The sequence below is a fragment of the Berkeleyomyces rouxiae genome, assembly GCF_048999995.1.
Source record: "Berkeleyomyces rouxiae strain 22BRR77 chromosome Unknown BrBRR77_ptg000007l, whole genome shotgun sequence".
In the NCBI taxonomy this organism is placed as follows: domain Eukaryota; kingdom Fungi; phylum Ascomycota; class Sordariomycetes; order Microascales; family Ceratocystidaceae; genus Berkeleyomyces; species Berkeleyomyces rouxiae.
This window is the reverse complement of record NW_027396497.1, coordinates 217,288-241,909: the sequence shown is the minus strand read 5'-3', so window position 1 is coordinate 241,909 and position 24,622 is coordinate 217,288. Positions and strand designations below refer to the sequence as shown.

Sequence of the window (24,622 nt, the reverse complement as noted above, 5' to 3'; positions counted from 1 at the left end):
GCAGTACTCCGGAATCCCAACAACAACAACACCCAGTCAAATCAAAGAAGACACCGCCCGCCGCCTTTTTGGGATATATCAACGACAGAAGACACATGACAAAGAACCATAGCAAACAAGAAATGCTGACGGACGCAGCAGCGCCGTTCTATACAATGTAAATTTTCTCCTCTCCTCCTCTTTCTCCCCCTATTTTACTACAGTCGGCAGACTCCAAAACAGCTGTGCGCCTACAAACAACTGTGGCCTCACAACCTCTTCAGATCTTCCTCGCCCAGAAACTTGATCTCGACCTTGCGCATCAGCTTCACCGTCTGCTCGGCCAACGACAGCGTCAGAATGGTATGTGGCAGGATACGCGCCAAGTGTGGCAAGAAGCCCTTGTAGATGGCTAGGAAGCCTTCAGTCTGGATGGTCTTGCCAAGGCAGTCGAACACACCCTTGTACAGGTTTCCGTTCTGGTTGTAGAGGCGGGCCATGATGGTGTCTGGAGAAGAGAAACGGGGTCCGCGTTAGCAGGGGGAAGGGCACAAAGGGAAGGGGGCATGGGTCTGTGAGTCTTACCAGGCGGGTGCATCACGCAGCACACAGCAAAGCCGCTGGCCGCGCTGCTCGTCAAGTGCAGCGCCGGGCCCTCCTCCATGCCGGCATGCTTCTGCAGCGTGCGCTTGGCAAGGAAGTACGTCGGCAGCTGTACCGAGCTGCCAAAGCCCGTGCGGATCATGGCGGCGCCAACGCCGCGGTACAGGCCGCGCACGCCCTCGGTGGCGTAGATGGTCTTGAGCCCGTCCCAGGCGCCGCGGTACTGGTGCTGGGTGCCGACGGGGCGGAAGGGCGAGTAGCTCTGCAGACGCGTCTTGACGAGGAAAAAGGGCGAGCCGAGCGCTGCGCCAATCACGCCGCTGCTGGCGCCGCTGAACATGTTGACCAGCAGGCTCTGGCGCGCGCTGTCGCCGTGGACCACGCTGGCGGCCGTGCTGCGGATCGACTCGTACATGCCCAGCCGGCAGCCGTTGAGCAGGATCTGGTACACGTAGGCCGTGCCAAGGCCGCGGTACAGGCTGCGCAGGCCCTCGTGGCGCAGAATCACGGACACGCCGTGCAGCGGACCGCGGTAGTGGTGGGGCTGGTGGCCCTTGGTTTGCAGTTCGCCCTGAAGCTGCATGCTGGCGGGAGGGAGCGGAGGCGATAACGGCATTAGTGGGGTGAAGGGCCAAGGGCGGGCGCAGATGTGGGCGCGGACTCACCGGATCTTGACCGTCTCAAACGGGTGCGTGGCCGTGACGGCGCCGCAGGCCGCAATGCCGCCGGCGATGAAGCCGCTGCAAGGGAGAAGAGCGAGGCATGGGTCAGCAAAGCCGCAGGGAAGGAGAGGCGGGCGGGCGGGCGGGCGGTGTCTTACCCCAGAGTCGTTGCCATGGCTGCGGGGAGCGCGAAGAAGGGTCGTCGGAGAACGTAGAGAGGGCAGACGAGGCGGCGAGTGCGGCGTGGAGCTGGAGACCGGAAGATCAAGATGCACAAGGCACTGGGGGCCAATGGCTTATATATGGATGACACGGGTTAGCGCGGCTGAACCACTGACCTGACCTGCGCTGCGGCCAGCGGGCGCACTCACACTCTGCAAATGACCTGATGCGTGCGCGGGTGGCGCCACTGGAGAAAACGGGCGGATCTTCCGGGTCGAGGCCGTCTGGTAAGGTCGCTGGCGGCCGGGCGAGAAAGGCCGGGGTTTCGCAGGGTCTCCGGAGGGTTGCGCCTGAGAGCCGGTGGCGATGGTTTTTCTGCGTGCCCGGGCCAGAGTCGGCGGAGACAAAAACTTTGAAGAGTAGAGCAGCAGAGAATCCAACGTCCAAGCTTGACAATATGCAAGTAGCGAAAGCAACACACATTACAGCATCACATCACTGCATAAATTAAGCTTTTTCCAACTGCCGCCGATTCGGAGCTGAGACTTTCCAGAACCCTAAAGGATCGGCTTATCTTATCGCAGGCTGCTGATCGCAGACACCCTTGTACCACGTTGCGCAGCCTTGCAGCTTTTTGGATTCGTCCCATCGCCATCGCTAGCAAGCAGCTTAGAGCGCCTTTACGCCCTGCGCGTCGTAAATCCCCCACGCACCTCGTAAAGATCCCGCATAATGGCGGCAACGCCAATGGACCTCGAAGGGGGGCACAGCTCTTCGGCCAATCTCGCGCGCTCGGGGGTCAACAGCATGACCCATCTCGACGAGATCATGAACACCTTCCGGCCGACCAAGGCAAGCTTCTCGGCGCTCTCTCCTACACGGGTCCCTCTTCATTTTTCTTCCCTACTCCGTGTGCTCCATGTCGGTTCCACGCGCTAACATCACTCGGCCGCCCCCCCCGCAGCTCTTCCGCCGCGACGATGGCCGCGATGGCCGCCCCGTGCCTCACATCCTCTCTCTCGACTTTGACGACCCCGGCGAGCTCCTGATGACCTCGGAGAGTGACGAGACCATTCAGATATATAGCGTGCGCGAGGGCCGCCACGACAAGAGCCTGCTCAGCAAGAAATACGGTGCCAAGCTCGCCCGCTTCACGCACTTGAGCTCGGGCATCGTCTACGCCAGCACTAAGCAGAACGACGCCATCCGCTACCTGGCCACCCACGACAACTCCTTTATCCGCTACTTTGAGGGCCACGAGAACCGTGTCACCGACATCTCCATGCACCCGGGCAACGACACGTTCATCTCGTGCTCCGTCGACAACACCGTGCGCCTGTGGACCCTGGGCACCAAGCAGTGGGTGGGCCAGCTCTTCCTCAACAGCCCGTACCTCTCGGCCTACGACCCGTCGGGCCAGATCTTCGCCGTCGGCTGCCCATCGTCCGGTACCGTGCTGCTGTACGACTGCCGCAACTTTGACAAGGCGCCGCTCGGCGTGTTCGACGTCGCCGCCACCGGCCGCCACACCAATCACGCGAGCCTGATGCGCGGCTGGACCAAGCTCGAGTTCTCCAATGACGGCAAGCACCTGCTGGTCGCGACCAACGGCGACGGCCACTTCCTGCTCGACGCCTTTGACGGCTCGCTCAGGGCCTATCTGCGCCTGCACCGCGCCGGGCTCAGCCGCGTGTCGCGCCGCCTGGCACCCGGCGAGACGCCCCCCACCGGCGGCTCCACGACCTTCGTCAGCCCGCATGCCGAGAGCAGCGGCGACTGCGCCTTTTCGGTCGACGGCCGCTTTGTCCTGGCCGGGTCCGGACTGGATGTGGCTGTGTGGGATGTCAAGAAGGTCGCCAAGGACCACCCGCCCGTCATGGAACCGACTTTTGTGCTGGAAGACGGCAAGCGGTCGGCAGCTGTGCTTGCATTTAACCCGCGCTTCAACTTCTTTGCTACGGCGGATACAGAAGTGACTTTCTGGATGCCGGATCCGCACTAACTGTCGCGAGAGCAAGTGTTGCCTTCTGTTGAGCTTTCGCCATGAGTTCTTTGTTTTGGGAAGATTTTATGTTTGTGGCGTTTGGATCTGTTAGCTTTACATAGATACTTGGGGCGTTTTCTTTTTCATGCATGTTCTTGACTGCCGTTGAATGCGGAACATCCTTCTCGTCGTCTGCTGTGTATCTGTGTGAGCTGTCTGTTCATTAGGGTTGGCTGTAGCTGCAAAAAGTAACCCTGGATTCTAAAACACAACCCTCTTTGATGAATTCTACGCGGGCCCCACTATCTGTCAACTCCCCGCCCAGCCTTGCTGCTAACCACCAAGCTGCGCATCGTAAGTCGCTTCAGCCTCTGACGAAAAAGTAAAGCTTGCTTGCGACTTGCGGAAATAAAGCTTCAATCGCCATATTCCCTCCATTTCCACTAGCCACAAATCCGGCCCCACGTCCTCCGCCGCCTCCATAAGCAACGACGCCGCAATGGTCAAGTCTACGTGCTGCAAGACCAGCCAGGACTGGTTGGAGCAATCTGCTGAGCTCCTCCGTGCACGCCCGTCTACTGTACGCCTCTCGCTGGCTTCCGCTCCGGACCGGAAGCCTGCAACCTTTGCCCGATGATGACATTCTCTTGCTAACACGGCCACCTACACCGCATCTCCAGACACGTATCACGACGAAATACTCTATCAAGAAGCCCAAGACCGCGCCGTCACCCTCGTCTGCCGCCGCTCCCGAGCCCGCAAAGCGCGCGTTCCTGACGCTGAAGACATTCGACCCCACTAGCGGCGCTACGCTCAAGTACAAGACGACCAAGGCCGCCGAGGTCTCGCGGTTGGTTTCGGCGCTCGGCATGCTTGGCCGGGACTCGGCGGGCTTGCCGCCCGTGTCGTTGACGGGGGAGGAGGCGAAGCCGGTGGACGGCATGGTGGGCGCGGCAGTGGCAGCAGCAGGCGAAACGAAAGATGATGCGCCGGCGCCGGCGACGGGTGGAAAGAAGAAGAAAAAGGGCAAGAAATAGAGGGCTTAGAGGGGCGGGAAAGGCGAGATAGCAAAGCACGTTGGGGGCTGTTGAATGAATGCAAGTTAGGAAGCTATTGGCGAACAGGAACAATATCGCTTCACCAGATAGAACCGCAAGGGGAGATATTGTTCCATGACAAAAACATGTTTTGTATTCCATGATATATAGGTATATGCAAAAAGAAACGAAACCCCAAAAACAACACATCATGTAACACATGATAGCAGGCCAGTTACCAGAAACAAAGCCGCAGACCCAAGAAACCCCCCATTGAAAACGCCGTTGAAATCAAAACTCCCCAAAACACAGCCCAGACAAGAATAAACCAAGGAGAGGGGAATCTTCACATGAACAAAAAAATCGCAACACAAGAACCAAGAAACATTACAAGACGGCATGCATGACCCATGCATGACCAACCCAAGCCAACCCACAAGGAAAAGACGTCATGGGCCGCTTAAAAGTCCTCGTCAAAGGCAAAGGCGTCGTTGGAGGTCTGGGCTGTCGCGTCGCCGTTGAGCTTATTGGCCGAGTTCAGCACACCAGCCTTCTGGTAGTCGCCTACACGCTTCTCGAAGAAGTTGGTCTTGCCGCCGAGCGAGATGTTCTCCATAAAGTCAAAGGGGTTGGTGGCACGGTAGACCTTTTCGTTGCCGAGGGCAACGAGCAGGCGGTCGGCAACAAACTCAATGTACTGCTTCATCAGGTCTGAGTTCATGCCGAGCAGGGCGCAGGGCAGGGCCTCGGTCAGGAACTCCTTCTCAATGGCCACGGCGTCGGTGATGATGTCCTGGATCAGCTGCTTGCTCGGGCGGTTGTTCAGGTGCGAGTACAGCAGGCAGGCAAAGTCGGTGTGCAGGCCCTCGTCACGAGAAATAAGCTCATTGGAGAAGGTCAGGCCGGGCATCAGACCGCGCTTGCGCAGCCAGAAAATGGAGGCAAAGGCACCAGAGAAGAAGATGCCCTCGACAGCAGCAAAGGCAACCAGGCGCTGGGCAAAGGTCGACTCCTTGTCGTTGATCCACTTGAGGGCCCAGTCGGCCTTGCGGCGGATGCAGGGAATGGTGTCAATGGCGTTGAACAGGTAGGTGCGCTGCGAGGGCTCCTTGATGTACGTGTCAATCAGCAGCGAATAGGTCTCGGAGTGGATGTTCTCCATCATGATCTGGAAGCCGTAGAAGCAGCGGGCCTCGGGAATCTGGACCTCGCCTGAGAAGCGCTCGACGAGGTTCTCGTTGACAATGCCGTCAGAGGCGGCGAAGAAAGCCAGGATGTGGGAGATGAAGTACTGCTCATCCTTGTTCAGACGGTTGTTCCAGTCGTGGAGGTCCTTGGACAGGTCAATCTCCTCGGCAGTCCAGAAAGAGGCCTCGGCCTTCTTGTACATCTGCCAGATCTGTGGGGCGGATGGGGTCAGCGGGGTAGTTGCATGGGGGGTGTAGACAGGCGGCTGGACTAACCTCGTGGTACTTGATGGGAAACAGGACGAATCTGTTGGGGTTCTCCTGCAGCAGAGGCTCGTCGGCTTCGAAGGCCTTGATGCCCGCAGGGACCTTCTTCTCCTCAACGGGCTTCTTGGCATCGGCGGCAATAACCATGTCGGTCTTGTTCTCGAAGGGGAGCTGAGGAGGGCAGAAACGCGGTTAGCAAAAACTATGGCAACGCGGGGTGACAGAGAAAACAAACCTGCTGTGAGGGAGTGACGTTGACGGCCATGGTGACGTTGGGTGTGGATGAGAGATGAAGAGAAGGACTGGTTCCAAGCAGAATGGGATGGGATAAGAGCAGAGAATGAAGGCTGAGTGAGTGTGTGAGTGTGTCTGGAAGAGAGTGGCAGTGTGGATTGTGGTGATGGAGAACGAAGGCACCTGAGCCTGGGATGGAGGGCGCCAGAGAACCGCTTTATAGCCGGGCTGGCGTCACGAGTTAAAGTGGAAAAAAAAAACGAGGAGGCGCGAGCGCGTCGTGGACGTGTTTGGGAGGACTGGCAACTACCTTGTTCAGGCCTCAGCTCCTAGGATCAGTGTGTTGTGAGCAATTGCGGTCTTTTTTTGTGCTCGTCTCCCGGGATGTTGTATCTCGTTTGGAAGGGCGACGTCCTCTTTCGGCGGTCCTGCAGGGGGCAAAAGACCAGGCGGCAGACCAATAAACTTGGTTGATTGATATTTTTTTCTGCCGGCACAAAAAGAAAACTCGACGGGAGGGGTGCAGTGGGGCCATGTTTTTTTTTACCGTTCAACTAATGTACATACGTAGGGGGCTTTGTTAGTAGCAGGGCTTACGTTGCTAGGCAGCCCCGGGCAACCTGACGCTGGTGGTCTTTCACGCTGCTCCATGTGCGGGCATCTGTGCCCTTGGGAGCCTGCAAGCCGCTTGCTCCAGTTGCGCCAGACCCTGACGGCTTCCCCAGCAACAGTGTGTAGCAACCAGGCTCCGTGAGAAGCTCTCGGACAAAGAGCAACATAGCATGGCGGTTGCGTGGGCTGGTTGCTGTTTCAACGAGCGTGACTAGGCGTGGTTGTTGCACGGTTGCGCCGTGATTGGAGCAGCCATGCGGATCGATCTGATATGATATAGACATGTACTCATGTTAGTTGCGGGTAGAGCAAAGCTTTCTATACAGGTACAGACTACTTGGGTACTCGGATATGGCATCCATGGCGTATGCAAGTACTTGTAACTGCCTTCCATCGACTTATGCATGTCTTCCCCAACGCCCCATCCGACGTTACACGGCATGCAATCGCAGTTGCAGCAAGAAAACGTGTTCCTGCTCGCCTGGAACTGGCATGCTCCCTTTCGAGGGCCTCTGCTCTTACCGCCTTCCGCCTACAGTGCCAATTCTGCGTCGGATGTGCATTACGTGATGCTGCTTTAAGTGGCTTTATGCAGTGACGCGAAACTCACGCGTTCGAACCGCGTCTGTGCTGCGATGTATCCATGTACATCTCTGTTTTTCAGAATCCAGATAGTCAACTATAGCTTCCGCTTTCATGCCGCCATTTTATTTTATTGAATACATTGGCGGCCGACAATCCACAGACCGAAAACGCATCCGATTGCCTGAAAATATTGCGGCCGAGACAGTGCCAGTGAATCAATGAATCAGGCAACGATTAGATCTAGGCTCACACATTATCGCTGCCGTAGAAACCAGGCCCTTGTTTACTCACCGCCCAGTACCCATAGCAACAAGTCCAGGGCTCCCGGTCGCGGGGCCTTTGCTCGCTCCTTTACGTCGTGTTCTTTTGTTTAATTAATTAATCGCGAAACACGACTCGACATACGATTTCAAGTCCACGCGCCAAGGCGACGTTGGCCTTACCGCTTTCTGCCGCTCAGCTCAGCCGTATGGAATGTGGCAGGCAAATCGCTTCTCCTCGCCTGCTTCCTGCGCCCTTGCAACGAACGAGTTACTTTCATGCAAGTTGCGCCCCTCCCCCTTTCCCCATTCTCCATTCTCACTCGGTCCTCGTGTCTTTGTTCATTGTCCCTTGATCCCTCTCCAGCGTCAAAGCCCAGAAGTATCGAAACAACCCGCGCCTCCCTGCTCTTGTGGGGCTCGCGATGCATTCTGCTTATCAGATCTTCAAAACCCGGCATCTCCAAGTACCGCATACACGTTCTAGATGCCCCCTCGCCCCCACTGTTTCTGAGACTAGCTGAGAAAGGGGGATTCAGCATGTGCTAATAGTCTATTTGCCCGTCAACTATGCATTCTCGCCTGGCCAGCGCAGTCGTGGCTCGGACTTTCACCTCGGATCATTGTCGGAGATTGATAAGCACATCATCACCAATTTTCCATCTGCCTGCTGCAAGGGCAAAGGCGCGCGCTGGCCATTGTCGGCGGCCAAATCCCAGGCTCAAACCCAAGCGACAATATTAGTTAGTTAGTACAACCATTATAGAATGCATAGTTACGAACATCACCAAAGACCTCAACAGCCAATAGTGCAAAACACGGACGGAAAAACATTTTGGTTGGTTTTAAAAAACGACAAAATTAATAATCAACTAGTTATACATTCTGAGTTTAACAATAGCAACGAGACCGGGAAGCAAAGGTGTTGGTTGTCCAGGCCCCTTCCATTGGCACAAGAATCCCAGTTTGAGCCTCAAAAAATAAAATAAAAACAAAGAACAAGACTATCCGTGTCTCACATCAATCTTCCATGACCATACCGTGTATTTTCGACATTGACAAAATTCAGTTCTCATATCCAAATAACTTCTCCTGTATTGTCGGTCACTAAGTTTTCCATGCTTGCGCTTAGAAGAAGCGAGTGAAGAAATCCCACGTGTAGCGGGGCGACCACTGCTCGCCCGACCAATCATCCTCGGGGTGCTGTGTGTGGCCGCCGTCAAACTCCACCCACACGACCGGATGGTTGTCGTCGCACGTGTACTCTGTAACAGTGTGGTCGCCCGAGCCGCGCTCAGGCGAGTGCGCGTACTTGTAACGGCAGTTGTTCTGTAGCAGGTACTGGTCGCGTAGCTTGCGACCCAGGGGCACCGGTAGCACGGCGTCGTGCGTGCCATGCTGGCCGTAGTAGGCAACAGGGCGGGGCAGGCGTCCCGAGCATGCGCTAATCGGCGCGCCGGACCACACCGAGACCGCACGGAATGCGCTGCCCATGTGGCACATGGTAGCGTGGGCCATGGCGCCGCCAAAGCTGTAGCCGTGCATGTAGCGCTGGTTCTGGTCAATGCAGAGCTGGCTCTCGACGTCGGCTAGAATGCGCTCCATAAAGGCAGTGTCCTCGCCGGCTGCGTTGAGCCACATGCCTGCGAAGCCGTGGGGTGCTACAAAAATGGTAGAGTCATCGGGATCCTGGTCAGGAAGGCCGTACCAAGGGTCGTAGCCGTGGTCGCCGTTCTTGACGGCGGCAGCGCTGCCACGGAAGGCGTGCATGGTGAAGACGATCCGGTACGCGTGCTCGGGGTCATACGACTCGGGGATGCGGACGTAGTAGTGGCGCTGCAGGCCATGTACAGTCACAGTCGTAGGGATATCATTGTCATACGCCAGCTGCTCCATTCCGCAGCCAGTAGAGCCCGTGATGCGGCGCACTAGGCCCGCCGACGAGGTGGCGTTGCCATAAGCAGCGGGCTTAATGCCAGAGTGGTTCGAGTGCTGAGTCGAAGAAGCGTTGGTCTGGGGGACAGCATCGCTATGGGTAGCAGAAGAAGCGGGATCGGGAGCGGTAGAGTTGTCCTGATGTTCCAAGGAGGGAAATAGACTCTCGGTCAGCTCAATGTTGTTCATCGTCAAAAGCTTGTTGCTAAGCACCCGCAGAGCAGTGTCGTCGTCGAGTGGAGCCAGACTGAGGATGAGTTCAGCCAGGGATTCGTTGAGAAAGGGAGCGGGCATGGAACCTTGAAGAGCATCCGGCACCGTCTTATTGAGGGCAGATCCAGGAAGACCCTGAACTACGGTGCTGTCCGCAGGCCCAGTCACATCAGTGAGGTTTATACCGTTGGCGACTGCAACATTGGCGTGAGCCAATGCGACAGTGGTGTCCTTGATGTTCTGCGCATCACGGCTGCCGATGTTGGGCACGGCGCCAGCAAGACCAGACGTGAGCGTAGCCACTGCGAGCGGTAGGCGCAGGCGAGAAATATCGGTGAGACGCATTATGTTGGATATCAACGGGGATCAAACAACAAGAGCAAAGGGCAGAGCTCTGCGAGCAGATGGGGTGTGTTACACAGTGAAGTAGCGCCGGGAGTGTGATGAAAAAGAGTAGAAAAATAGAAAACAGGTCCCGGTGGTATCAAGAAGAAACGCTGCTCTTTTGTAGTTTTCCAAGCCATGGTTATTTACGACGAAAGCATCTAGTTAGTATACACATAGTGGCGACAGACTGTTAACGGCGTGTGTGACGTCTAGTGCGGTGGCCATCGGAGGGAAGTCATGTACTAAACAGCCAAATTTATATTCACAAGCTACACTAAAAGCATCGCTCAGAAGAAGAGCTAGTATCTCCGAGTCTTCTTTTGCGGTCTAGGCGCATGCGGCTTAGGCACGGTTCCAGCTTCCAGATCTTCCTCGCGGTGGCGGCCTGTCCAACTTCTCGGAGGGCGCATGGGCTCGTGAAGAGTGGGCTGCTCGCGACGATGGTGGCGGTCATCGGGCTTGGGGCGTGGGACTCTCTCGTCTGACGAACTACCTGAAGATGAGGAGCCACGATCAAACTCGGCGGGATCAGACGGGTCAATATCAGGGATCGGCAGGCCGCTCTTACGCAGACTCTTCCGGCCAACCTCGCGCAGATGCGCCTCAAGAAGTGCGGCATTGCGAGTATTGGCTCGAAATACAGCATCAACTACATCGCCCAAGAAAGGCACAAGTCCAACACCAAAATCGATCATGATGTTAAGAAGCATGCGTGCGCGCAGGCTAGCGGGCAGTCCACCCTCGACTTGATTGCAAGTACGAAAAACCATCAGGGCTAGGAGCGTATCAATTACATCGCCAATTCTAAAGGAAGATGTTAGCACGTGTCAAATGGCCAAAAAGGGTACATGAGTTGGACAAATGATGTAGAGTGGAGGCAAATTCAGGAATTGTAGACGCCCCGAAGAAGAGTAGAATTAACGTACGCAGGAATCAAGCCTATAACGCTGCTCCATCCAAAGCGGATTCCGCAACAGTTGCACAAGCACATGTCCAGGCGGTAAGCACGCCGCTTGACTTTAGTCAAAACTTTAGCGTCATGCTCAGAAAGGCCTGGCGGGATTGCCTTTTTGCGTCTGACTGTCTTGCCGTTGGGCTTTCCATTGAGGCGAGTTGCTGGAACAGACTCAAAGTAAGGGTCCTATAAAATGAACAGTCAAATGTCAGCATCCAGCAACAGAACTGGATAATGTCCAATACAGAGTGACTACTTACCTCGGTGCCAAATTTATTGGACACAGATTCGCCCAGGATGCGTTGAGTGACGTATTTGGCGATGAGCCCGGACATTTTTGTGATAGGTGAACGGACGTCGTACGAAGAGGGAAAACAGGATAAGATTGTGACAGTTAGAGTACAGCAGGTGCAAAACTGAGGATTGGAGATGAAAACACGACAGTCAAGAAACGGGCGATGTCTATGGTTAAGAATTCGACAGGAGTCCAAAGGCCAAGGCAATTAAATATCACCAGGCTTTGTGTCTCGTCAAAACAGCACAGCAGATAAGAGGCTCTGGGGCCACGGCGCTTCGTTGACTGTGAACAGGGATGTGAGGAAACACGCCTGGCGCTTGTCGCCGTCTTTGAGATGGCCACGCCAATCGCAGTCGAGATGCAAAGCGGCGGCAGCAAGAGAAAAGACGATGATGTGAACGCGAGCGAATGAAAGAGGATATCGGCAAGTAGGGAGACAAAAATAACTGTAACTAGCACTAATTAATAGAAGATGAAAGAAGATGGATGATGGTGATGATAGTTCCAAAAGGACAAATAGGGCAAGATGGAGATGGAGGATAAAGAAGACAATGAAAACTCTGATTGAAGAGTTGTGAAAGATCAAGGGATCCAGCTGCCGTTTCCCACGGGTCTATCAAAGAAGACGGCGCCCTTTTATCCATACCCGCGTACCTTCCTGTGTCCTCGCTCCTGCCACAAAGCAGCAACTTTTTAGCTGTGTATGTAGTTATGTATGTACATACTTTGCTGCGGCTACGGAGTTGCTCCCTCCGACACATCGCTCCTGCCGCTACATAGGATGTATGTTGTACGTACAAGCAAACCCTCCGTGATGCCGCCTCTGCTCCTCTTTGCTCTCATGGCGGCCTCTTTCTCTTTGACGGCAGACTGGCGATGTTTAGAGCCGGAAGAGCTGGCCTTGTTGGGGTCTTGCCAGGGATAGTTTGGGCTCCCTCTAGAAATTCTGCTACCTAGTAGCTAGAAGTGAAATTCTACGGTCTGCGCCTCTTTCAATGAGCTGACTAGGCCAGAACGGCCAAAGGCCAGACGTTAGTGTTGGTGTCTCCCACAACTTGTGGTCTAGGGTTGCATTTGCATTGGGCTAGATAGAGGCCGCCACGCTACAGGTTGAGCTGCGAGTTGGAATCTGTAGTGGACAAGACTTTAGACTCTAGGCTTTACTGAGACTTGAGACTGGACTTGGGATTTTAAGTGTCGTATGCGGGAGCCGCAGAAGCCATAACCCTACCGGCCCCATATTTCGAAGATATTAACCCTAATCACCGGCTCTTCTCCGCCGGTGACAAAGATAGGGCTCTAACCCAATCATAATGCAAAAATTACAAGTTTTTATTGTGGTCGTTCTTTTGCATCTTGACACAAATCAATTCACAAGTAGCTAATGATACTTCTACAACTGTAAAAGTATGCTAATATGTAGGGTATCGCGATTCGCAGGCTCGTGTTTTTTATGGTACCCAACCACTGATTGCCACATCACCGGAAAGCAGAAAACGGGAAGCTGCAGCGACACAGGAGGGAGGGCCTCTTGTGAACGCACATCTTGTACCAGTACCTAAAGTCCTGCGTGCCGCACACCAGACTGCAGGTAGCGGGTACTTACTTGCCTAGCTGTCGACCGTGCTACGTGGACCAACCTAACAGCGTTCCACCAACTCCCCCCTCACTTTTTTCTGCTGTTTTTCCGCCCAGTGTCCACTTCCTTGGGCGCTCAGCCTTCTCCACCCCGCCCAAAACCCACTCAAAACTCACCCAACCTGGTCTTCAGCCTTGCCTACCTTTGGCTTGGGGCAGTTTAGATCAGACCCCAACCCAAACCCGAACCCAAACCCACGCCAACAGCACCCCACACCACACCACACCACACCGAAACCCATCTCGCCACGCCTATTCCATCTGCATTTGCATCAGCATCTCTGCATCAGCATCATCATCTTCATCGTCATCCCAGGCCGTCATTCCCACGCTGTCCTTTTATTTCTTCTGCTTCTCTTGCCTGCCCGGATTTGCTTCTTCCATTTCTGCTCGCACCAATCGTTCCCGCTCTGCATTGCCTTGTGTTTGCTCTGCCTCTCCGCCCAACTTGACGCATGGCCTAATTGGTGTCATACTCAGTGGCTCTCTTTTTTTTGTCTTTTTTTTCTTGTTTCCGCCGCCTTCGCCATCGCCATTATCATCGTTCTCTCTACTGCTTCCCCAGCTTGACGTCTCTCCTGTCTTCTGTAGCTTGTGATATCACGTACCGATAGCAGCCGCATACCGAGAAGCCTTTGTGCCTCACAGATTTAACCATAGTTGCCCGCTCTGCCCGCTCAGATCGGTCCAACCTCTGCCACCGCCGTCCACTACCGCCGCGAGTTTAAGATTCACGTGTCACCCTCCCCCTATAATCCATAATTCCGCTTCTAGCATGCTTGTTTGACTCCCGCAGCCATGGCTCTAGATAACAGCAAGCTCCGCACGCTGGAGGATTGTAAGTGTCCTGACCCTGATCCCGATCCCGATCTCGATCCCTGACTCAGCTGGCTGAATCACTATCACCACCTCTGAGATCGCCATCCTGCCAACCGTCATCAACCACCGACAACTTTGTCTCCTGCATATGTATGTGTCTCTCCGCTAACAAACCACCTTTTTAGGGCTCGATGACCTCTGCGCTCGCTTCATCATTAATCTCCCCGCCGAGGATCTTTCTTCCATGGAACGCATCTGCTTCCACGTCGAGGAAGCCCAGTGGTTCTACGAAGATTTCATTCGACCTGCCGATCCCAGTCTCCCCACACTCACTCTCCGCAACTTCTGTGCCATGATTTTCAAGCATTGCCCACTACTAGCCGACTTTCCCGTCGAGGCCCATGAAAAGGCCTTCGAGAACTTTATGCAATACAAGCAGCGAATTCCCGTCCGTGGTGCCATCATGCTTAATGAAGCTATGGACCACGTTGTGTTGGTCAAAGGCTGGAAGAAAACTGCTAGCTGGAGTTTCCCCCGCGGAAAGATCAACATGGACGAAGACGACCTTGACTGTGCTATCCGAGAAGTTGAAGAAGAAACCGGGTTGGAACTACGCGATGCTGGTTTGGTGCCCGATGACGAGGCCGTCAAATACATTGAACTCAACATCAGAGAACAAGCCATTCGCTTGTATGTCTTCCGTAATATCCCCATGACGACGCCTTTCGAGCCCAAGACCAGAAAGGAAATCTCCAAGATCGAGTGGTTTCCTCTGTCCGAACTTCCTACCTTCCGCAAGAAAAACAACCCGCTCCACGAGGAAACGTCCCATTCGGCTGCAGCAAATCCGTTGGCCGCCAACAACCGCTTCTACATTGTCGCACCTTTCCTTGGTCCTTTGAAGAAGTGGGTACAAAAACAAAAGAGAATCGACGCTAGAAAACAGGGCGCCGCTACAGACCTGTCTCACTCGATACCCAGTGGGATCCCCGAAGACGCCTATGCCGAAGCCCTGGAGGCTCATACATATAGCCACGGGAATAATGGCTACCCCTACGATGAGCAGCCAAAACAACAACCGCAGGCTAATCTCGATGATGCCAGCCATGATCTTCATCGTCTGATGAACCTAGAATCTTCTGGCCACCACGGGAGCGCTCAAAATGTCCACGTTCCCGTGCCCCCTGTCAATGGCGCTGATATCTCGGACCACCTCATGTCCATGCTCAAGATTGGCGGAGAAAAGTCTGATGTCAAGGAAAACCAACGGTCACGGCAATCATACAACGGAGAGCAGCAGCAACAACCGCACCAGTTCCAGCAGTATCAGCAAGAACAGCAACGCCAGCCGTCTTCCGAGTATTCTTACCACGCTGGAGCTTCGTCTCATCCCAACCCCGAACCTACCCAGCCGCCACTCATTAAACAAACACCTCCCACTCAGATTCACCATCCGCAGCCGATCCCACCACAGGTGCAAAAGGCAAACTTGGACCAAGGCCTATTGAGCTACGCGACACCCCCTCCAACTAATGGGAAGCCGCAACAACAGGGCCAGTCATATTCGCTTCAAGCCATTCTGGCGCAAACGAGACTCCAGCAACAGCAGCAACAGGAACAACAGCAGCAGCAACAACAGCAGCAACAGCAGCAGCAGCAACAACAAATGCCAACTGGCTTTTTGGGCCACCCCGATGCACAGATTCAGCCAAAGCTACAGCATCAACACCAACAGATGGGCCCCGGGGCCTACACCCAACAGCACCATACATCCGATCAATCTACTCCTCAATCACAATCACAGCCTCAGTCTACTGCAGGCTACCAAGGGAGTCAGTATGGCTCTAGACCCGTTTCTGGCCAGCACGACATGAACCCTCCCCATTCTGCCCCCCACAGCGGCTATGTTCCTAGTAACGGTCTTTCGAGCCATACTAAGGGACTTCTTGGTATTTTTGGTAACGATGGAAACTCTGGAACGCAGCCCATTTCTATCCCGGCCTCACAGCACCAGCAGCCGACGTCAGAAACGCAGCCTCAAAGGTCATGGCCTAATGAAACTCCTGAGCAGCAGCTTGCCAGAGCTCAACAAACTATTGGTAATGGTAGTGGAAATGCTAACAGAGACCTTGACGGCAATGGACCAATGAAATTACAAATGGGTCAACCTCAAGTGGGCTCTTATCCAAAGATGGACCCTATGGCTATGCACAATGGCCAGGCCATTCTCAATGGCATGATGCAAAAGACGCAACAGCAGGGAATGTCTTCAGATAAGCAACGGTCAGCTTTGCTTGACATGTTCAAGAATGGACCTTCTCCTTCGCTATCTATCAACGAGCAGCAACAACATGTATCCCATCCGGGAAGCTACAGGCAGTCACCTCTGAGCAGCCAGGCCTTCCCCAACTCGAGAAATGGAGGCGCAGATCCCGGCGGCCAGAATCTACACAACTCGATTCCTGGAACTATAGCACAGGGTGGTGTTAGGCAGTCTAGTTCTCTGTCAAACCCGCCCTATGTTCGCGGTACCGTGTCGATTGAATCGCCCATGCCCTTGCTTCAAAGAGGCTCAATTTCTCCCAGTGTTGGGGGCCACTCGCGACACTCACAGACCCCATACAACTTCGATCGGTCAACCTTGGAAAGCACTGCACCTAGTCAGTCTGGCATTTCTAGTCCTCCGACCATCAACGGTGCACCGGTGCCTAACAGTGGAAAGCGACCAGAAGCCACAGTTGAACAAAAGCAAAAGCTGCTCTCGTTATTCAGCGGCATGCCTGACCAAGCTCATCAGCAACCACAACCGCAGCCGCAACAGCCTGGTAGCTTCCAGCAGCAACCCAGCCAGTTCCAACAGCAGCCCCAGCATAGTATGGCGCCAGCTCTTCAGCAACAGGGCTCGCCGCAGCAGCATTTTGCGCAGGTATATGGCCAAGGCCAACAAGCACAGCACCCACATATGCAGTATCAATCGCAGTACGGTGGCGGGGGCGGCTATCAGTCACATGGCCACCAGCCCCATCCGCTCAGTCAGTCCCAGGTGCCTGGCGCCGAAGCAGCGTACTTTGACAACGGGAAAGGGCCCGATGTAGCGGCGCAAGTAGGGTTGAATACGGGGCAGATTAACCGTCAAAATGTTGCTCAGCACGCACATGGACATGGACATGCACACGCACACGGGCACGCGCACCAGTCGCAATATGGTGTGGCTGAGGCCTTTAATCGGCTACCGTCGGCGGCGTCAGCCATGAGCGACGCATCGCATCCGTCGAACGGTGGCAAGAACACGCCGATTTCACCAGCAGACAGAAACTTTTTGCTAGGTTACCTGCAGTCAGCCATGACGACGACGACGACAGCTACAGCAGCAGCATCAACGGGACCGGCAGCAACCTCGGCCACGCAGCCTATGGGCAGGTAGAATCCGCCGTCATGGGAGCGGTGAAGTGGATGGAGAGCAAGGCAGGAGGAGGAGAGGCTGCAACGCCCCTAGGGGCATTTTGAGTGGTCTTGTTTGGTCTAGTACGTTGGAGATGGTATTTCCTTTGGGAAACAAACATGGTACTCTTCTTGGATTAACTAACTAGTTAGTTATCGATTTGTGGTTCTTCATTATTGCTTGTTAGCATCAGACTTGGGCGCGCACGGGTGTTTGATCCCGGCGTCCGGCATTGTTTCATGTGGGCGTTTTGGAGTGTTTAATGTGTATGCATGTAGTTAGGTAGTTGTTCTTCTGATTCTCATGTGTCCACCGTGTTGGTTATGCTTAGCTTGGTGTTCTATAGGGGCAGTAAGGTAAGGGGAAAGAAAAGCCCAGGCGGCGTCATGGCTTGACAGGTGGATGGATGACGTGATGGGGGCGGAGCTATGGGCACTGTTCCTATGGGCGGGGACATAGGGGGGCTACAGGGGGATACAGGGGGTCACAGGCAGCGGCTGCTTGGATAGAGCCTGGAGAAGGGGTAAAATATAGTGCCGGCGCCCTAAAGACGGTCATTACGCAGGCTAACCAGAACCGGTACAGGGCAGTCAGGTCGGTGCAGGCTCTCCTCAACCAACACCAGCGCCAACGCTAACGCGCAAATAGGCATCCAACCCATCCGTTTGTAGCTGTGTTTTCCTTCCGCGATAACTACATACGTAGCACGGGATTAAATATCTCTCTCTCTTTGGTTAGAGCTTCAGCCTCGCCAATCCTTGGCTTGCTGAATATCTCGTTGCCTCTAGACTTTGTGGCATTTCTCGGGCTTCCCGTGTCAATATTTCCAACGCCGACTGCCTCCAATTCTTTGTTCTGTGTGTCTCTTTCTGCGTGCCTTGTGCTCGATGACGTCGTAGAGACCCGCCCACCCACGCTTTGCTGATTAATTCGCTTGTTCTTCCTTATCTTCGACTCTGGCCCTCAGCCTCTCGCCTCTGGGACATCACCATCGCCGCTGCCGCTGTTCGCTCTTCTTCCCTCCGCACACTCGACGCCAGCCATGATGCCGCTGCCCGCCAAAACCTCGCGCTGCACGTCAGCCGGCCGCGTGACCGCCGGTCTTCTTCTCTCCTTCCTTGCCGCCTCTCTACCGGCTGGCGTCGCCGCTGCCAGCCAGGACGTCCTCCGCCCCGATCTCGTCCTGCCGCCAGACCTCAATCTGCCCTCTGAAACCGAGCCGATTGCCGATGACCCCGTCCCAGCGCAGCACATATTTACGCTGCGCCACATCTTCCACCACGGCACACACAAACACCCGCGCTTGCATCGCCGCAAGGATGTCTTCCACACCGCCGATAACGTCTTCCTGGCTGCGGATTCTGAAGGTGGCTTTGACCGCGAGCCGCTGCCGCCGTTGCTGGCTTCCAGCACGCCCACCAAGATTGAGCGGCTGGCGGACCGCCGGCCGGCCGTCGTCGATGCTCTTGTCACCCAGACGCGCCGCTTTGGCCAGCTGGGCGCCCTGTCGCCCTCCGCCTGGTCGCTCGATACCGTCTCGGGCCCCGATGTCACCAACAAGCAGACGGTTCTGAGCCTGGCGCTCATGTGCAGCGACGCCTATGTCGAGGACACTGACCAGGCTGACTGGGACGATGTCGGCGCGCCCTTTAACCGCAGCGCCGACTTTGGCTGGGAGGGCGACGGCCTGCGCGGCCACATCTTTGCCGACGAAACCAACTCCACCGTGGTCATTGGCCTCAAGGGCACATCGGCGGCGCTCTGGGACGGCCAGGGCACCACCACAAACGACAAGATAAACGACAATCTCTTCTTCAGCTGCTGCTGTGGCCAGCAGGGCCAGTGGTCATGGCACCAGGTCTGTGACTGTGCCACCGGCACATACACCTGCAACAATACATGTGTGCGCAAAGAGCTGCAGGAAGAAAGCCGCTATTACACCGCTGTCAAGGAGCTCTACACCAACGTCACGCAGCTGTATCCCAACTCCAACATCTGGGTTACCGGCCATTCGCTGGGCGGAGCTGTTAGTTCCTTTCTCGGCCTAACCTATGGCCTCCCCACTGTCACCTTTGAAGCCGTGCCTGACGCCCTGCCCGCCGCTCGCCTCGGCCTTCCTACGCCACCAGGCTACATGCAGAGTCTGCTGCAGACGCGGGAGATGACGGGCGCCTACCACTTTGGCCACACCGCTGACCCCGTCTACATCGGCACCTGCAACGGCGCCACTGCCACGTGCACCTATGCTGGCTACGCCATGGAATCCGTATGTCACACCGGCTACGAATGTGTCTGGGATGTGGTGGCTGACAAGGGCTGGCGCGTGGGCATCGGTACTCACAAGATCCGCGCTGTCATCCGCGACGTCATTCTCAAGTACGACGAGGTGCCCAAGTGCAAGCGCACGCCCGAGTGCCGCGACTGCGGTAACTGGAAGATGATTGAGAGCAACGGCTCGGAAACGACTTCGTCGTCGTCCTCAACCTCCCGCATGACTCTCACGCGTACGCGCACGGAGACTTGCAAAACTCCCGGATGGTGGGGCTGCCTAGACGAGACCACTACCACAACAGCCACGGCTCCGCCTACATCGGCGCCTGCCACCACTACAGACCAGACCACCCCCACGTCCACGTCCACCTCTACCTGCAAAACTCCCGGCTGGTTTGGATGCAAAGATCCTGTTCCTAGTACCACCAATCACCCTGCTCCCACCACTGCTCCACCCACGACTTCTACTTCAACTTGCCATGAGCCTGGCTGGTGGGGTTGCAGAGACGAGACACCCACCCAGACAGCCACCGAAACACCAACAACCACATGCTACGAGCCCGGCTGGTGGGGCTGCAAGGACCCCGTCACTACTACTATCGGAACAGCCACTCCCACTACTACGTGCCGCATCCCCGGCCGTTTCTTCGGATGCCGCGACGAGGCCGCCCCCACGGCGCCGCCTCCTTCCTCCACACCAACGACAGCTACGCGTTGTCGCCAGCGCAACTGGCTGGGACGGTGTGTGGCATGGACCGACGAAGACAAGTTGGCGCTGTCTGATGAAATGTAACCGGCGCTAATTGTCTTCTCCCATTGTTTTTGTTTTTTTTCTTTTCTTTTTCCAGATGAATTGGTTCCCAGCGCCGTTGCTTCCAAGATTAAAGCTATCGCATGTTATTATCTCAGTAAATATAAATTCGTTTTCTGCTCTTACAAGCTATCAGATTCATAACCGTCATATCGTCAGGGCTGTCTAACCCTAAATAGAAGTGTATCGTCCTAACGCCAAACGCCGTCCCTAGCAAGAATTACCACCCACTCTCTCACAAGCCACCGCATCACTACTTTCCCATCATGATTCGTCCATTGACTCGCGTCCTTCACCCTGCCCTCGCTGTGGCTCCCCATTTGCACCACCACCCATGAGCGCCAACACGTTCTCCAGCCCCTCAATCTCCGCCATCCGGATCTTGCGTCCGGCCCCCTGCCACTCGCCATCGCGTACCTCGCCCTGTGGGCCCAGTTCCAATCCGCGCGTGCGCTCCATGTGTTTCCGAGTCGCTGTCTCGACGTAATCGACGCGGCTTTTTCGCCACGAGCGACGTCCTGGCGTCTCAGCGCCTGCGCCATCGTTGTTGCTATCCCCATCGGCGACGGCATCTGGCGCAGGCTGCAGATCTGTCGCCATACTACGCAACGACGCGCTGAGCGCCCGCAGCGCTGGCAGCTGCGACAGCGCAAAGGCCGTGGTCGTCTGTAGCGGTGCCGTGGCGTCGGCCGCGCCCAGCCCATCAGTGGCGTGCAAGAACGCAAGCGGGCCAGGCGGCGCGTCTGCGCTCGCGGCCGTGGCGGCAGCACCGGCATCAGCGCCATTGGCCCCCGGCGCATCCGGGTCTGACTTGATCACAGTCCGCTCGACGAGCTTGCGCAGCGTGTCCAGCAGCGCGGCGTTCTGCGCTTTTTCAGCCTCAAGCATGGCGGTTAGGCGCTGTGATGCACCCAGCTTGCGGCGCAGGGTAGTCACACCGGCAACCGAGGGCGCGTCCTCATCGTGCAGGCGTGAAAAGTCAAGGCCGTCGTAGTGGCGCAAACGCATCCAGGCCCGGTCGTCGGGCTGCAAGCTGAGGATGTTGCGCATGACGTACAGCTCAAAGATGTCAAAGTTGCGGTCGATGGACGAACACAGGAGTGTTTCGAGTTGGTGCGTGCCGTTGTCAATCTCAAATCGTGCGGCGGTTTCAACAGAGGCGGCGTCCGGTGCGTCGTCGGGCGCGGTGGCTTTGTTCTTTTTGCTTTTGCGCGGGGGGCGGAAGCCGAGTGCTGCGGGCGGTGAGCGCAGGAGGCCTTGCTCAATAGACATCAGGGCGCTTTCAGCCAGAATGTTGATAGCGTTGATGATGTCATCGAGCAGACTCTGGCAAAGGGTTAGCAGGGACGTTGATGGGGAGGGAGATGCAAGAGAGACGACTCACGACTGGCGGGTAGCCAAAGTGCTCGGTAAGGATTTCTGTGTTAGCAGCCGCATCGGCCATGATTGCAGCCGGAAATAGAAAAAAAGAAACAACTTGAGGTGATTATCCAGGCCGCGGTGCGTAAACTCCAGACTCCAATACTCGATGTATTCTTGATGGTCGCACAGTCGTTGAAGCAATTGTTTGTGATACTGCCACCACCCACCTTGAACGCGTTTTCACCGCCCTGTGCTAAAAGCCGGTTATTGGTGTAAAATGGGCAATGGGCCTGTGTCGATCTCCCCACATTGGCCGTTTTCACACTCTGCTAAAGTCTATTTTTGGCAATAATCACATATCCACGTCATTTAGGAAGCACGGGTTCCGTTGGTCTTTCACTTTCGGGTTGCCCCTGGCCATGACGTGGTGTGAAAAGGAGAGATCGCAAGAATATTGGCAAGAGCAAATGTCACTACTTGCCCAGTTCAACTGCTTTGTATCTTAGTTTGGGCAACTGCACGAATTACCTCATTGCACCTACTCCTGGCTGTGCGGAGACCCTGGCAGCTTCTACCCTTTTAGGCCGTTTTAGGCTGCGATAGGATTTGCTTGCTCGAACTAGAGTAGCTTCCCTGAACTTGAGCCCACCGTTTGCTCTTTCTCTTTGCGGCCATCAGCCATTGAATGGTCTCTGGCCTTCTGAAAACTCTCCTTCTGAGCACTTCTTTTCCTCCAAAATATTTTTTGGCCTTATCAGTTTCGCTATTTCAGCCTAGAATCGCCTACGGAAACTCTTGGAAAACGGACTTATGGACAAAGCGAAGTCGATCTTCAAAGATGGATGGCATCCGGAAAAGCCGGGGCAGACCTTCCGTCAGCAGGTTGTGAGTCCGCACTCGCCTTTGGCCCCTCACCCCCTCCCACTTCTAGTCACCTGTTAACTCTGATAGAATACCATGATTGGCCGCGACAAGAAGGCCGAAGAAGAGGGCGCTAACCGCTACGTTACTCCGGTCAACCAACTCCGCGACCCGAACTCCTTTGCCCCGCCACCCAAGCGCACCGAAGCTAGTATCCGGCCTCCGCCCTCTCCGCCCTCTTCCGGCCCCCGCAAACCCGTCAGCTTCCAGGTCGGCACTGATATGTATGGGAGTGGCAGCAAGGCTATCGAGCCCTCCCCAACTCCACCTTCGTACCAGTCAGCTACGAGCCCCCCGCTGCAGATAACCCAGGGTTATGAAGACAACAAGGTACCTCCCGCTGGTGCTGCCGCTGCCACACCGCCCAGTCTACCTCCGCGATTGCCCCCTCGCCGGAATACGGCTTCATCTGTGGCCTCCTCTGCGTTGAGCAATGAGCAACTGCCCCCGCCGCCACCGGCGCGCAACGCTGGCAATGTTACAATTCAGCCACCCCCTCCCCCTGTGCGCAACACTGTCGCTGCCATGCAACCGCCTCCATCTAGCGCCATGTCTCGGCTTGCATCAGCTGGTATATCAGTGCCAGCATTTGGCATTGGCTCCTCTTCAAACACGCCTTCGTCAACACCCAGTACCGCCCCTGCAACCTCTACCACTAGCACTCCCGCAGCCTCGGCTTCAGCTGCAGGTGGCACAATGGACAAACTCTCGGCGCGTTTCCAGCGTTTCTCCCCAATGGGCTCTCGCAACGGATCTCCCGCACCTCCTACATCGACTACATCAACGACAATAGCCCCTCCTCCGCCCCCAGCCCAAGGTACTACACTTGAGCAAAAGCAAGCCGCGCTACGTACCGCACAGGCTCTCCAAAAAGACCCATCAAAGGTCTCCCTGTCCGACATGCGCAGTGCGGCATCAACAGCAGACAACTTCCGCCAACGCCACGGCGACCAGGTTGTTCAGGGTGCACAGAAGGCGCAGGAGGCAAATAGCAAATACCGCATCGGCGAGCGCATGGGTCAGATGAACCAAAAGTACGGGTTGTCGGAGAAGGCTTCTGGGCTCGCAGCCCGCTTCAGCGGAGGATCTGGCAGCAGCGCAAACCCTGAAGCCCCTGCCGCTTCTCCCTCTCCCGCCGCGGCCCCGGCTCTCTCCTCGTCCCATTCGCCCACGCCCTCGGCGGCATCATCTATCCTCCCCCCGCCAGTCGCATCCACACGTGCTTCTTCCCAGCAACTACGCAGCAACCCGCCTGATGCCGCGCCACGAACAATCATTGCACCACCGCCCATGCTTGGCCAGTCTTTGTCTGCATCATCCCCAAACTCTGTCGCAAGCAGTATCGCGAGCAGTGTCGCAGGCAAGAAAAAGCCACCGCCGCCCCCGCCAAAGAAGAAGCCTACTGTCTTGTCGGGCGCAAGTAGCGCTGGGCCTGGACCTGGACCTGGACCTGGGTCGGGAGGCGGTGATGCGCCGCCGCCTCTGCCCATGAGCACAAAGCCGCTGTGGTAGCACAATTAGAGGGTGATGGTTGAGATCGCTATTTGCTTTTGGGCACCTTTATTTTATTTTATTTTTTCCCTCTGGTGTGTCTGGTAGTATGATATTTCTCTGTTTCTTTTTTCTTCTTCTTTTTTTCTAGTCTCATATATCACACTTATCCCACGGCAATGGCGGCCGAGTATTTGCTTCTTTGGTATATATCAAAACAACGTTCTTATACAAATAGAGAGGTCGTTGACCATGATCAGCACATGTTTCTTTTTCATCGATGTGGGTTAAATAGTGTAGTAATAACTATTCATTTCAAAAGGGTGTTTAGAGATTCAAGTCCCGTATTTCTACACTTTTTTTTTTCCTTTTTCTAACATCAGCATCTAAGCCATCTGTCATCACATGTATCCATTTCACACTGGTTCATGACAACGGTGCTAAAAAAAAAAAAAAAGTCTGTGTAGCACAAGTACGTCCGGTATGGAGCACTGAATCGGCCTCCCA

At 55.5% G+C, this 24,622-nt stretch overlaps 10 protein-coding genes across 10 annotated transcripts; 5 read left to right on the top strand and 5 right to left on the bottom strand.

Annotated features, from left to right (window-relative positions):
• Positions 1–248: 248 nt before the first annotated feature.
• On the bottom strand, positions 249–1,419 carry BROUX77_005845 (uncharacterized protein; the record flags this gene model as incomplete). Its single annotated transcript, XM_073750763.1, has 4 exons — positions 249–487; positions 565–1,166; positions 1,248–1,322; positions 1,403–1,419. 4 exons carry the CDS (start codon positions 1,417–1,419, stop codon positions 249–251), a joined length of 933 nt encoding a protein of 310 aa, XP_073603715.1.
• A 719-nt stretch (positions 1,420–2,138) lies between these two features.
• Positions 2,139–3,408, top strand: BROUX77_005844 (uncharacterized protein; the record flags this gene model as incomplete). The annotated part of the gene is made up of 2 exons (XM_073750762.1): positions 2,139–2,288; positions 2,371–3,408. The coding sequence occupies 2 exons, from the start codon at positions 2,139–2,141 to the stop codon at positions 3,406–3,408; spliced, it is 1,188 nt and encodes a 395-aa protein (XP_073603714.1).
• A 481-nt stretch (positions 3,409–3,889) lies between these two features.
• Positions 3,890–4,427, top strand: BROUX77_005843 (uncharacterized protein; the record flags this gene model as incomplete). Its single annotated transcript, XM_073750761.1, has 2 exons — positions 3,890–3,970; positions 4,071–4,427. 2 exons carry the CDS (start codon positions 3,890–3,892, stop codon positions 4,425–4,427), a joined length of 438 nt encoding a protein of 145 aa, XP_073603713.1.
• A 460-nt stretch (positions 4,428–4,887) lies between these two features.
• Positions 4,888–6,146, bottom strand: BROUX77_005842 (uncharacterized protein; the record flags this gene model as incomplete). Its single annotated transcript, XM_073750760.1, has 3 exons — positions 4,888–5,826; positions 5,891–6,052; positions 6,117–6,146. The coding sequence occupies 3 exons, from the start codon at positions 6,144–6,146 to the stop codon at positions 4,888–4,890; spliced, it is 1,131 nt and encodes a 376-aa protein (XP_073603712.1).
• A 2,554-nt stretch (positions 6,147–8,700) lies between these two features.
• Positions 8,701–10,065, bottom strand: BROUX77_005841 (uncharacterized protein; the record flags this gene model as incomplete). Its single annotated transcript, XM_073750759.1, has 1 exon — positions 8,701–10,065. One exon carries the CDS (start codon positions 10,063–10,065, stop codon positions 8,701–8,703), a length of 1,365 nt encoding a protein of 454 aa, XP_073603711.1.
• Positions 10,066–10,406: 341 nt separating this feature from the next.
• Positions 10,407–11,397, bottom strand: BROUX77_005840 (uncharacterized protein; the record flags this gene model as incomplete). The annotated part of the gene is made up of 3 exons (XM_073750758.1): positions 10,407–10,911; positions 11,034–11,248; positions 11,323–11,397. 3 exons carry the CDS (start codon positions 11,395–11,397, stop codon positions 10,407–10,409), a joined length of 795 nt encoding a protein of 264 aa, XP_073603710.1.
• A 2,399-nt stretch (positions 11,398–13,796) lies between these two features.
• BROUX77_005839 (uncharacterized protein) lies at positions 13,797–17,241 on the top strand (the record flags this gene model as incomplete). The annotated part of the gene is made up of 2 exons (XM_073750757.1): positions 13,797–13,836; positions 14,003–17,241. 2 exons carry the CDS (start codon positions 13,797–13,799, stop codon positions 17,239–17,241), a joined length of 3,279 nt encoding a protein of 1,092 aa, XP_073603709.1.
• A 1,060-nt stretch (positions 17,242–18,301) lies between these two features.
• On the top strand, positions 18,302–20,323 carry BROUX77_005838 (uncharacterized protein; the record flags this gene model as incomplete). Its single annotated transcript, XM_073750756.1, has 1 exon — positions 18,302–20,323. The coding sequence occupies one exon, from the start codon at positions 18,302–18,304 to the stop codon at positions 20,321–20,323; it is 2,022 nt and encodes a 673-aa protein (XP_073603708.1).
• Positions 20,324–20,605: 282 nt separating this feature from the next.
• BROUX77_005837 (uncharacterized protein) lies at positions 20,606–21,785 on the bottom strand (the record flags this gene model as incomplete). The annotated part of the gene is made up of 2 exons (XM_073750755.1): positions 20,606–21,667; positions 21,726–21,785. The coding sequence occupies 2 exons, from the start codon at positions 21,783–21,785 to the stop codon at positions 20,606–20,608; spliced, it is 1,122 nt and encodes a 373-aa protein (XP_073603707.1).
• Positions 21,786–22,513: 728 nt separating this feature from the next.
• BROUX77_005836 (uncharacterized protein) lies at positions 22,514–24,136 on the top strand (the record flags this gene model as incomplete). The annotated part of the gene is made up of 2 exons (XM_073750754.1): positions 22,514–22,588; positions 22,655–24,136. The coding sequence occupies 2 exons, from the start codon at positions 22,514–22,516 to the stop codon at positions 24,134–24,136; spliced, it is 1,557 nt and encodes a 518-aa protein (XP_073603706.1).
• Positions 24,137–24,622: the final 486 nt, after the last annotated feature.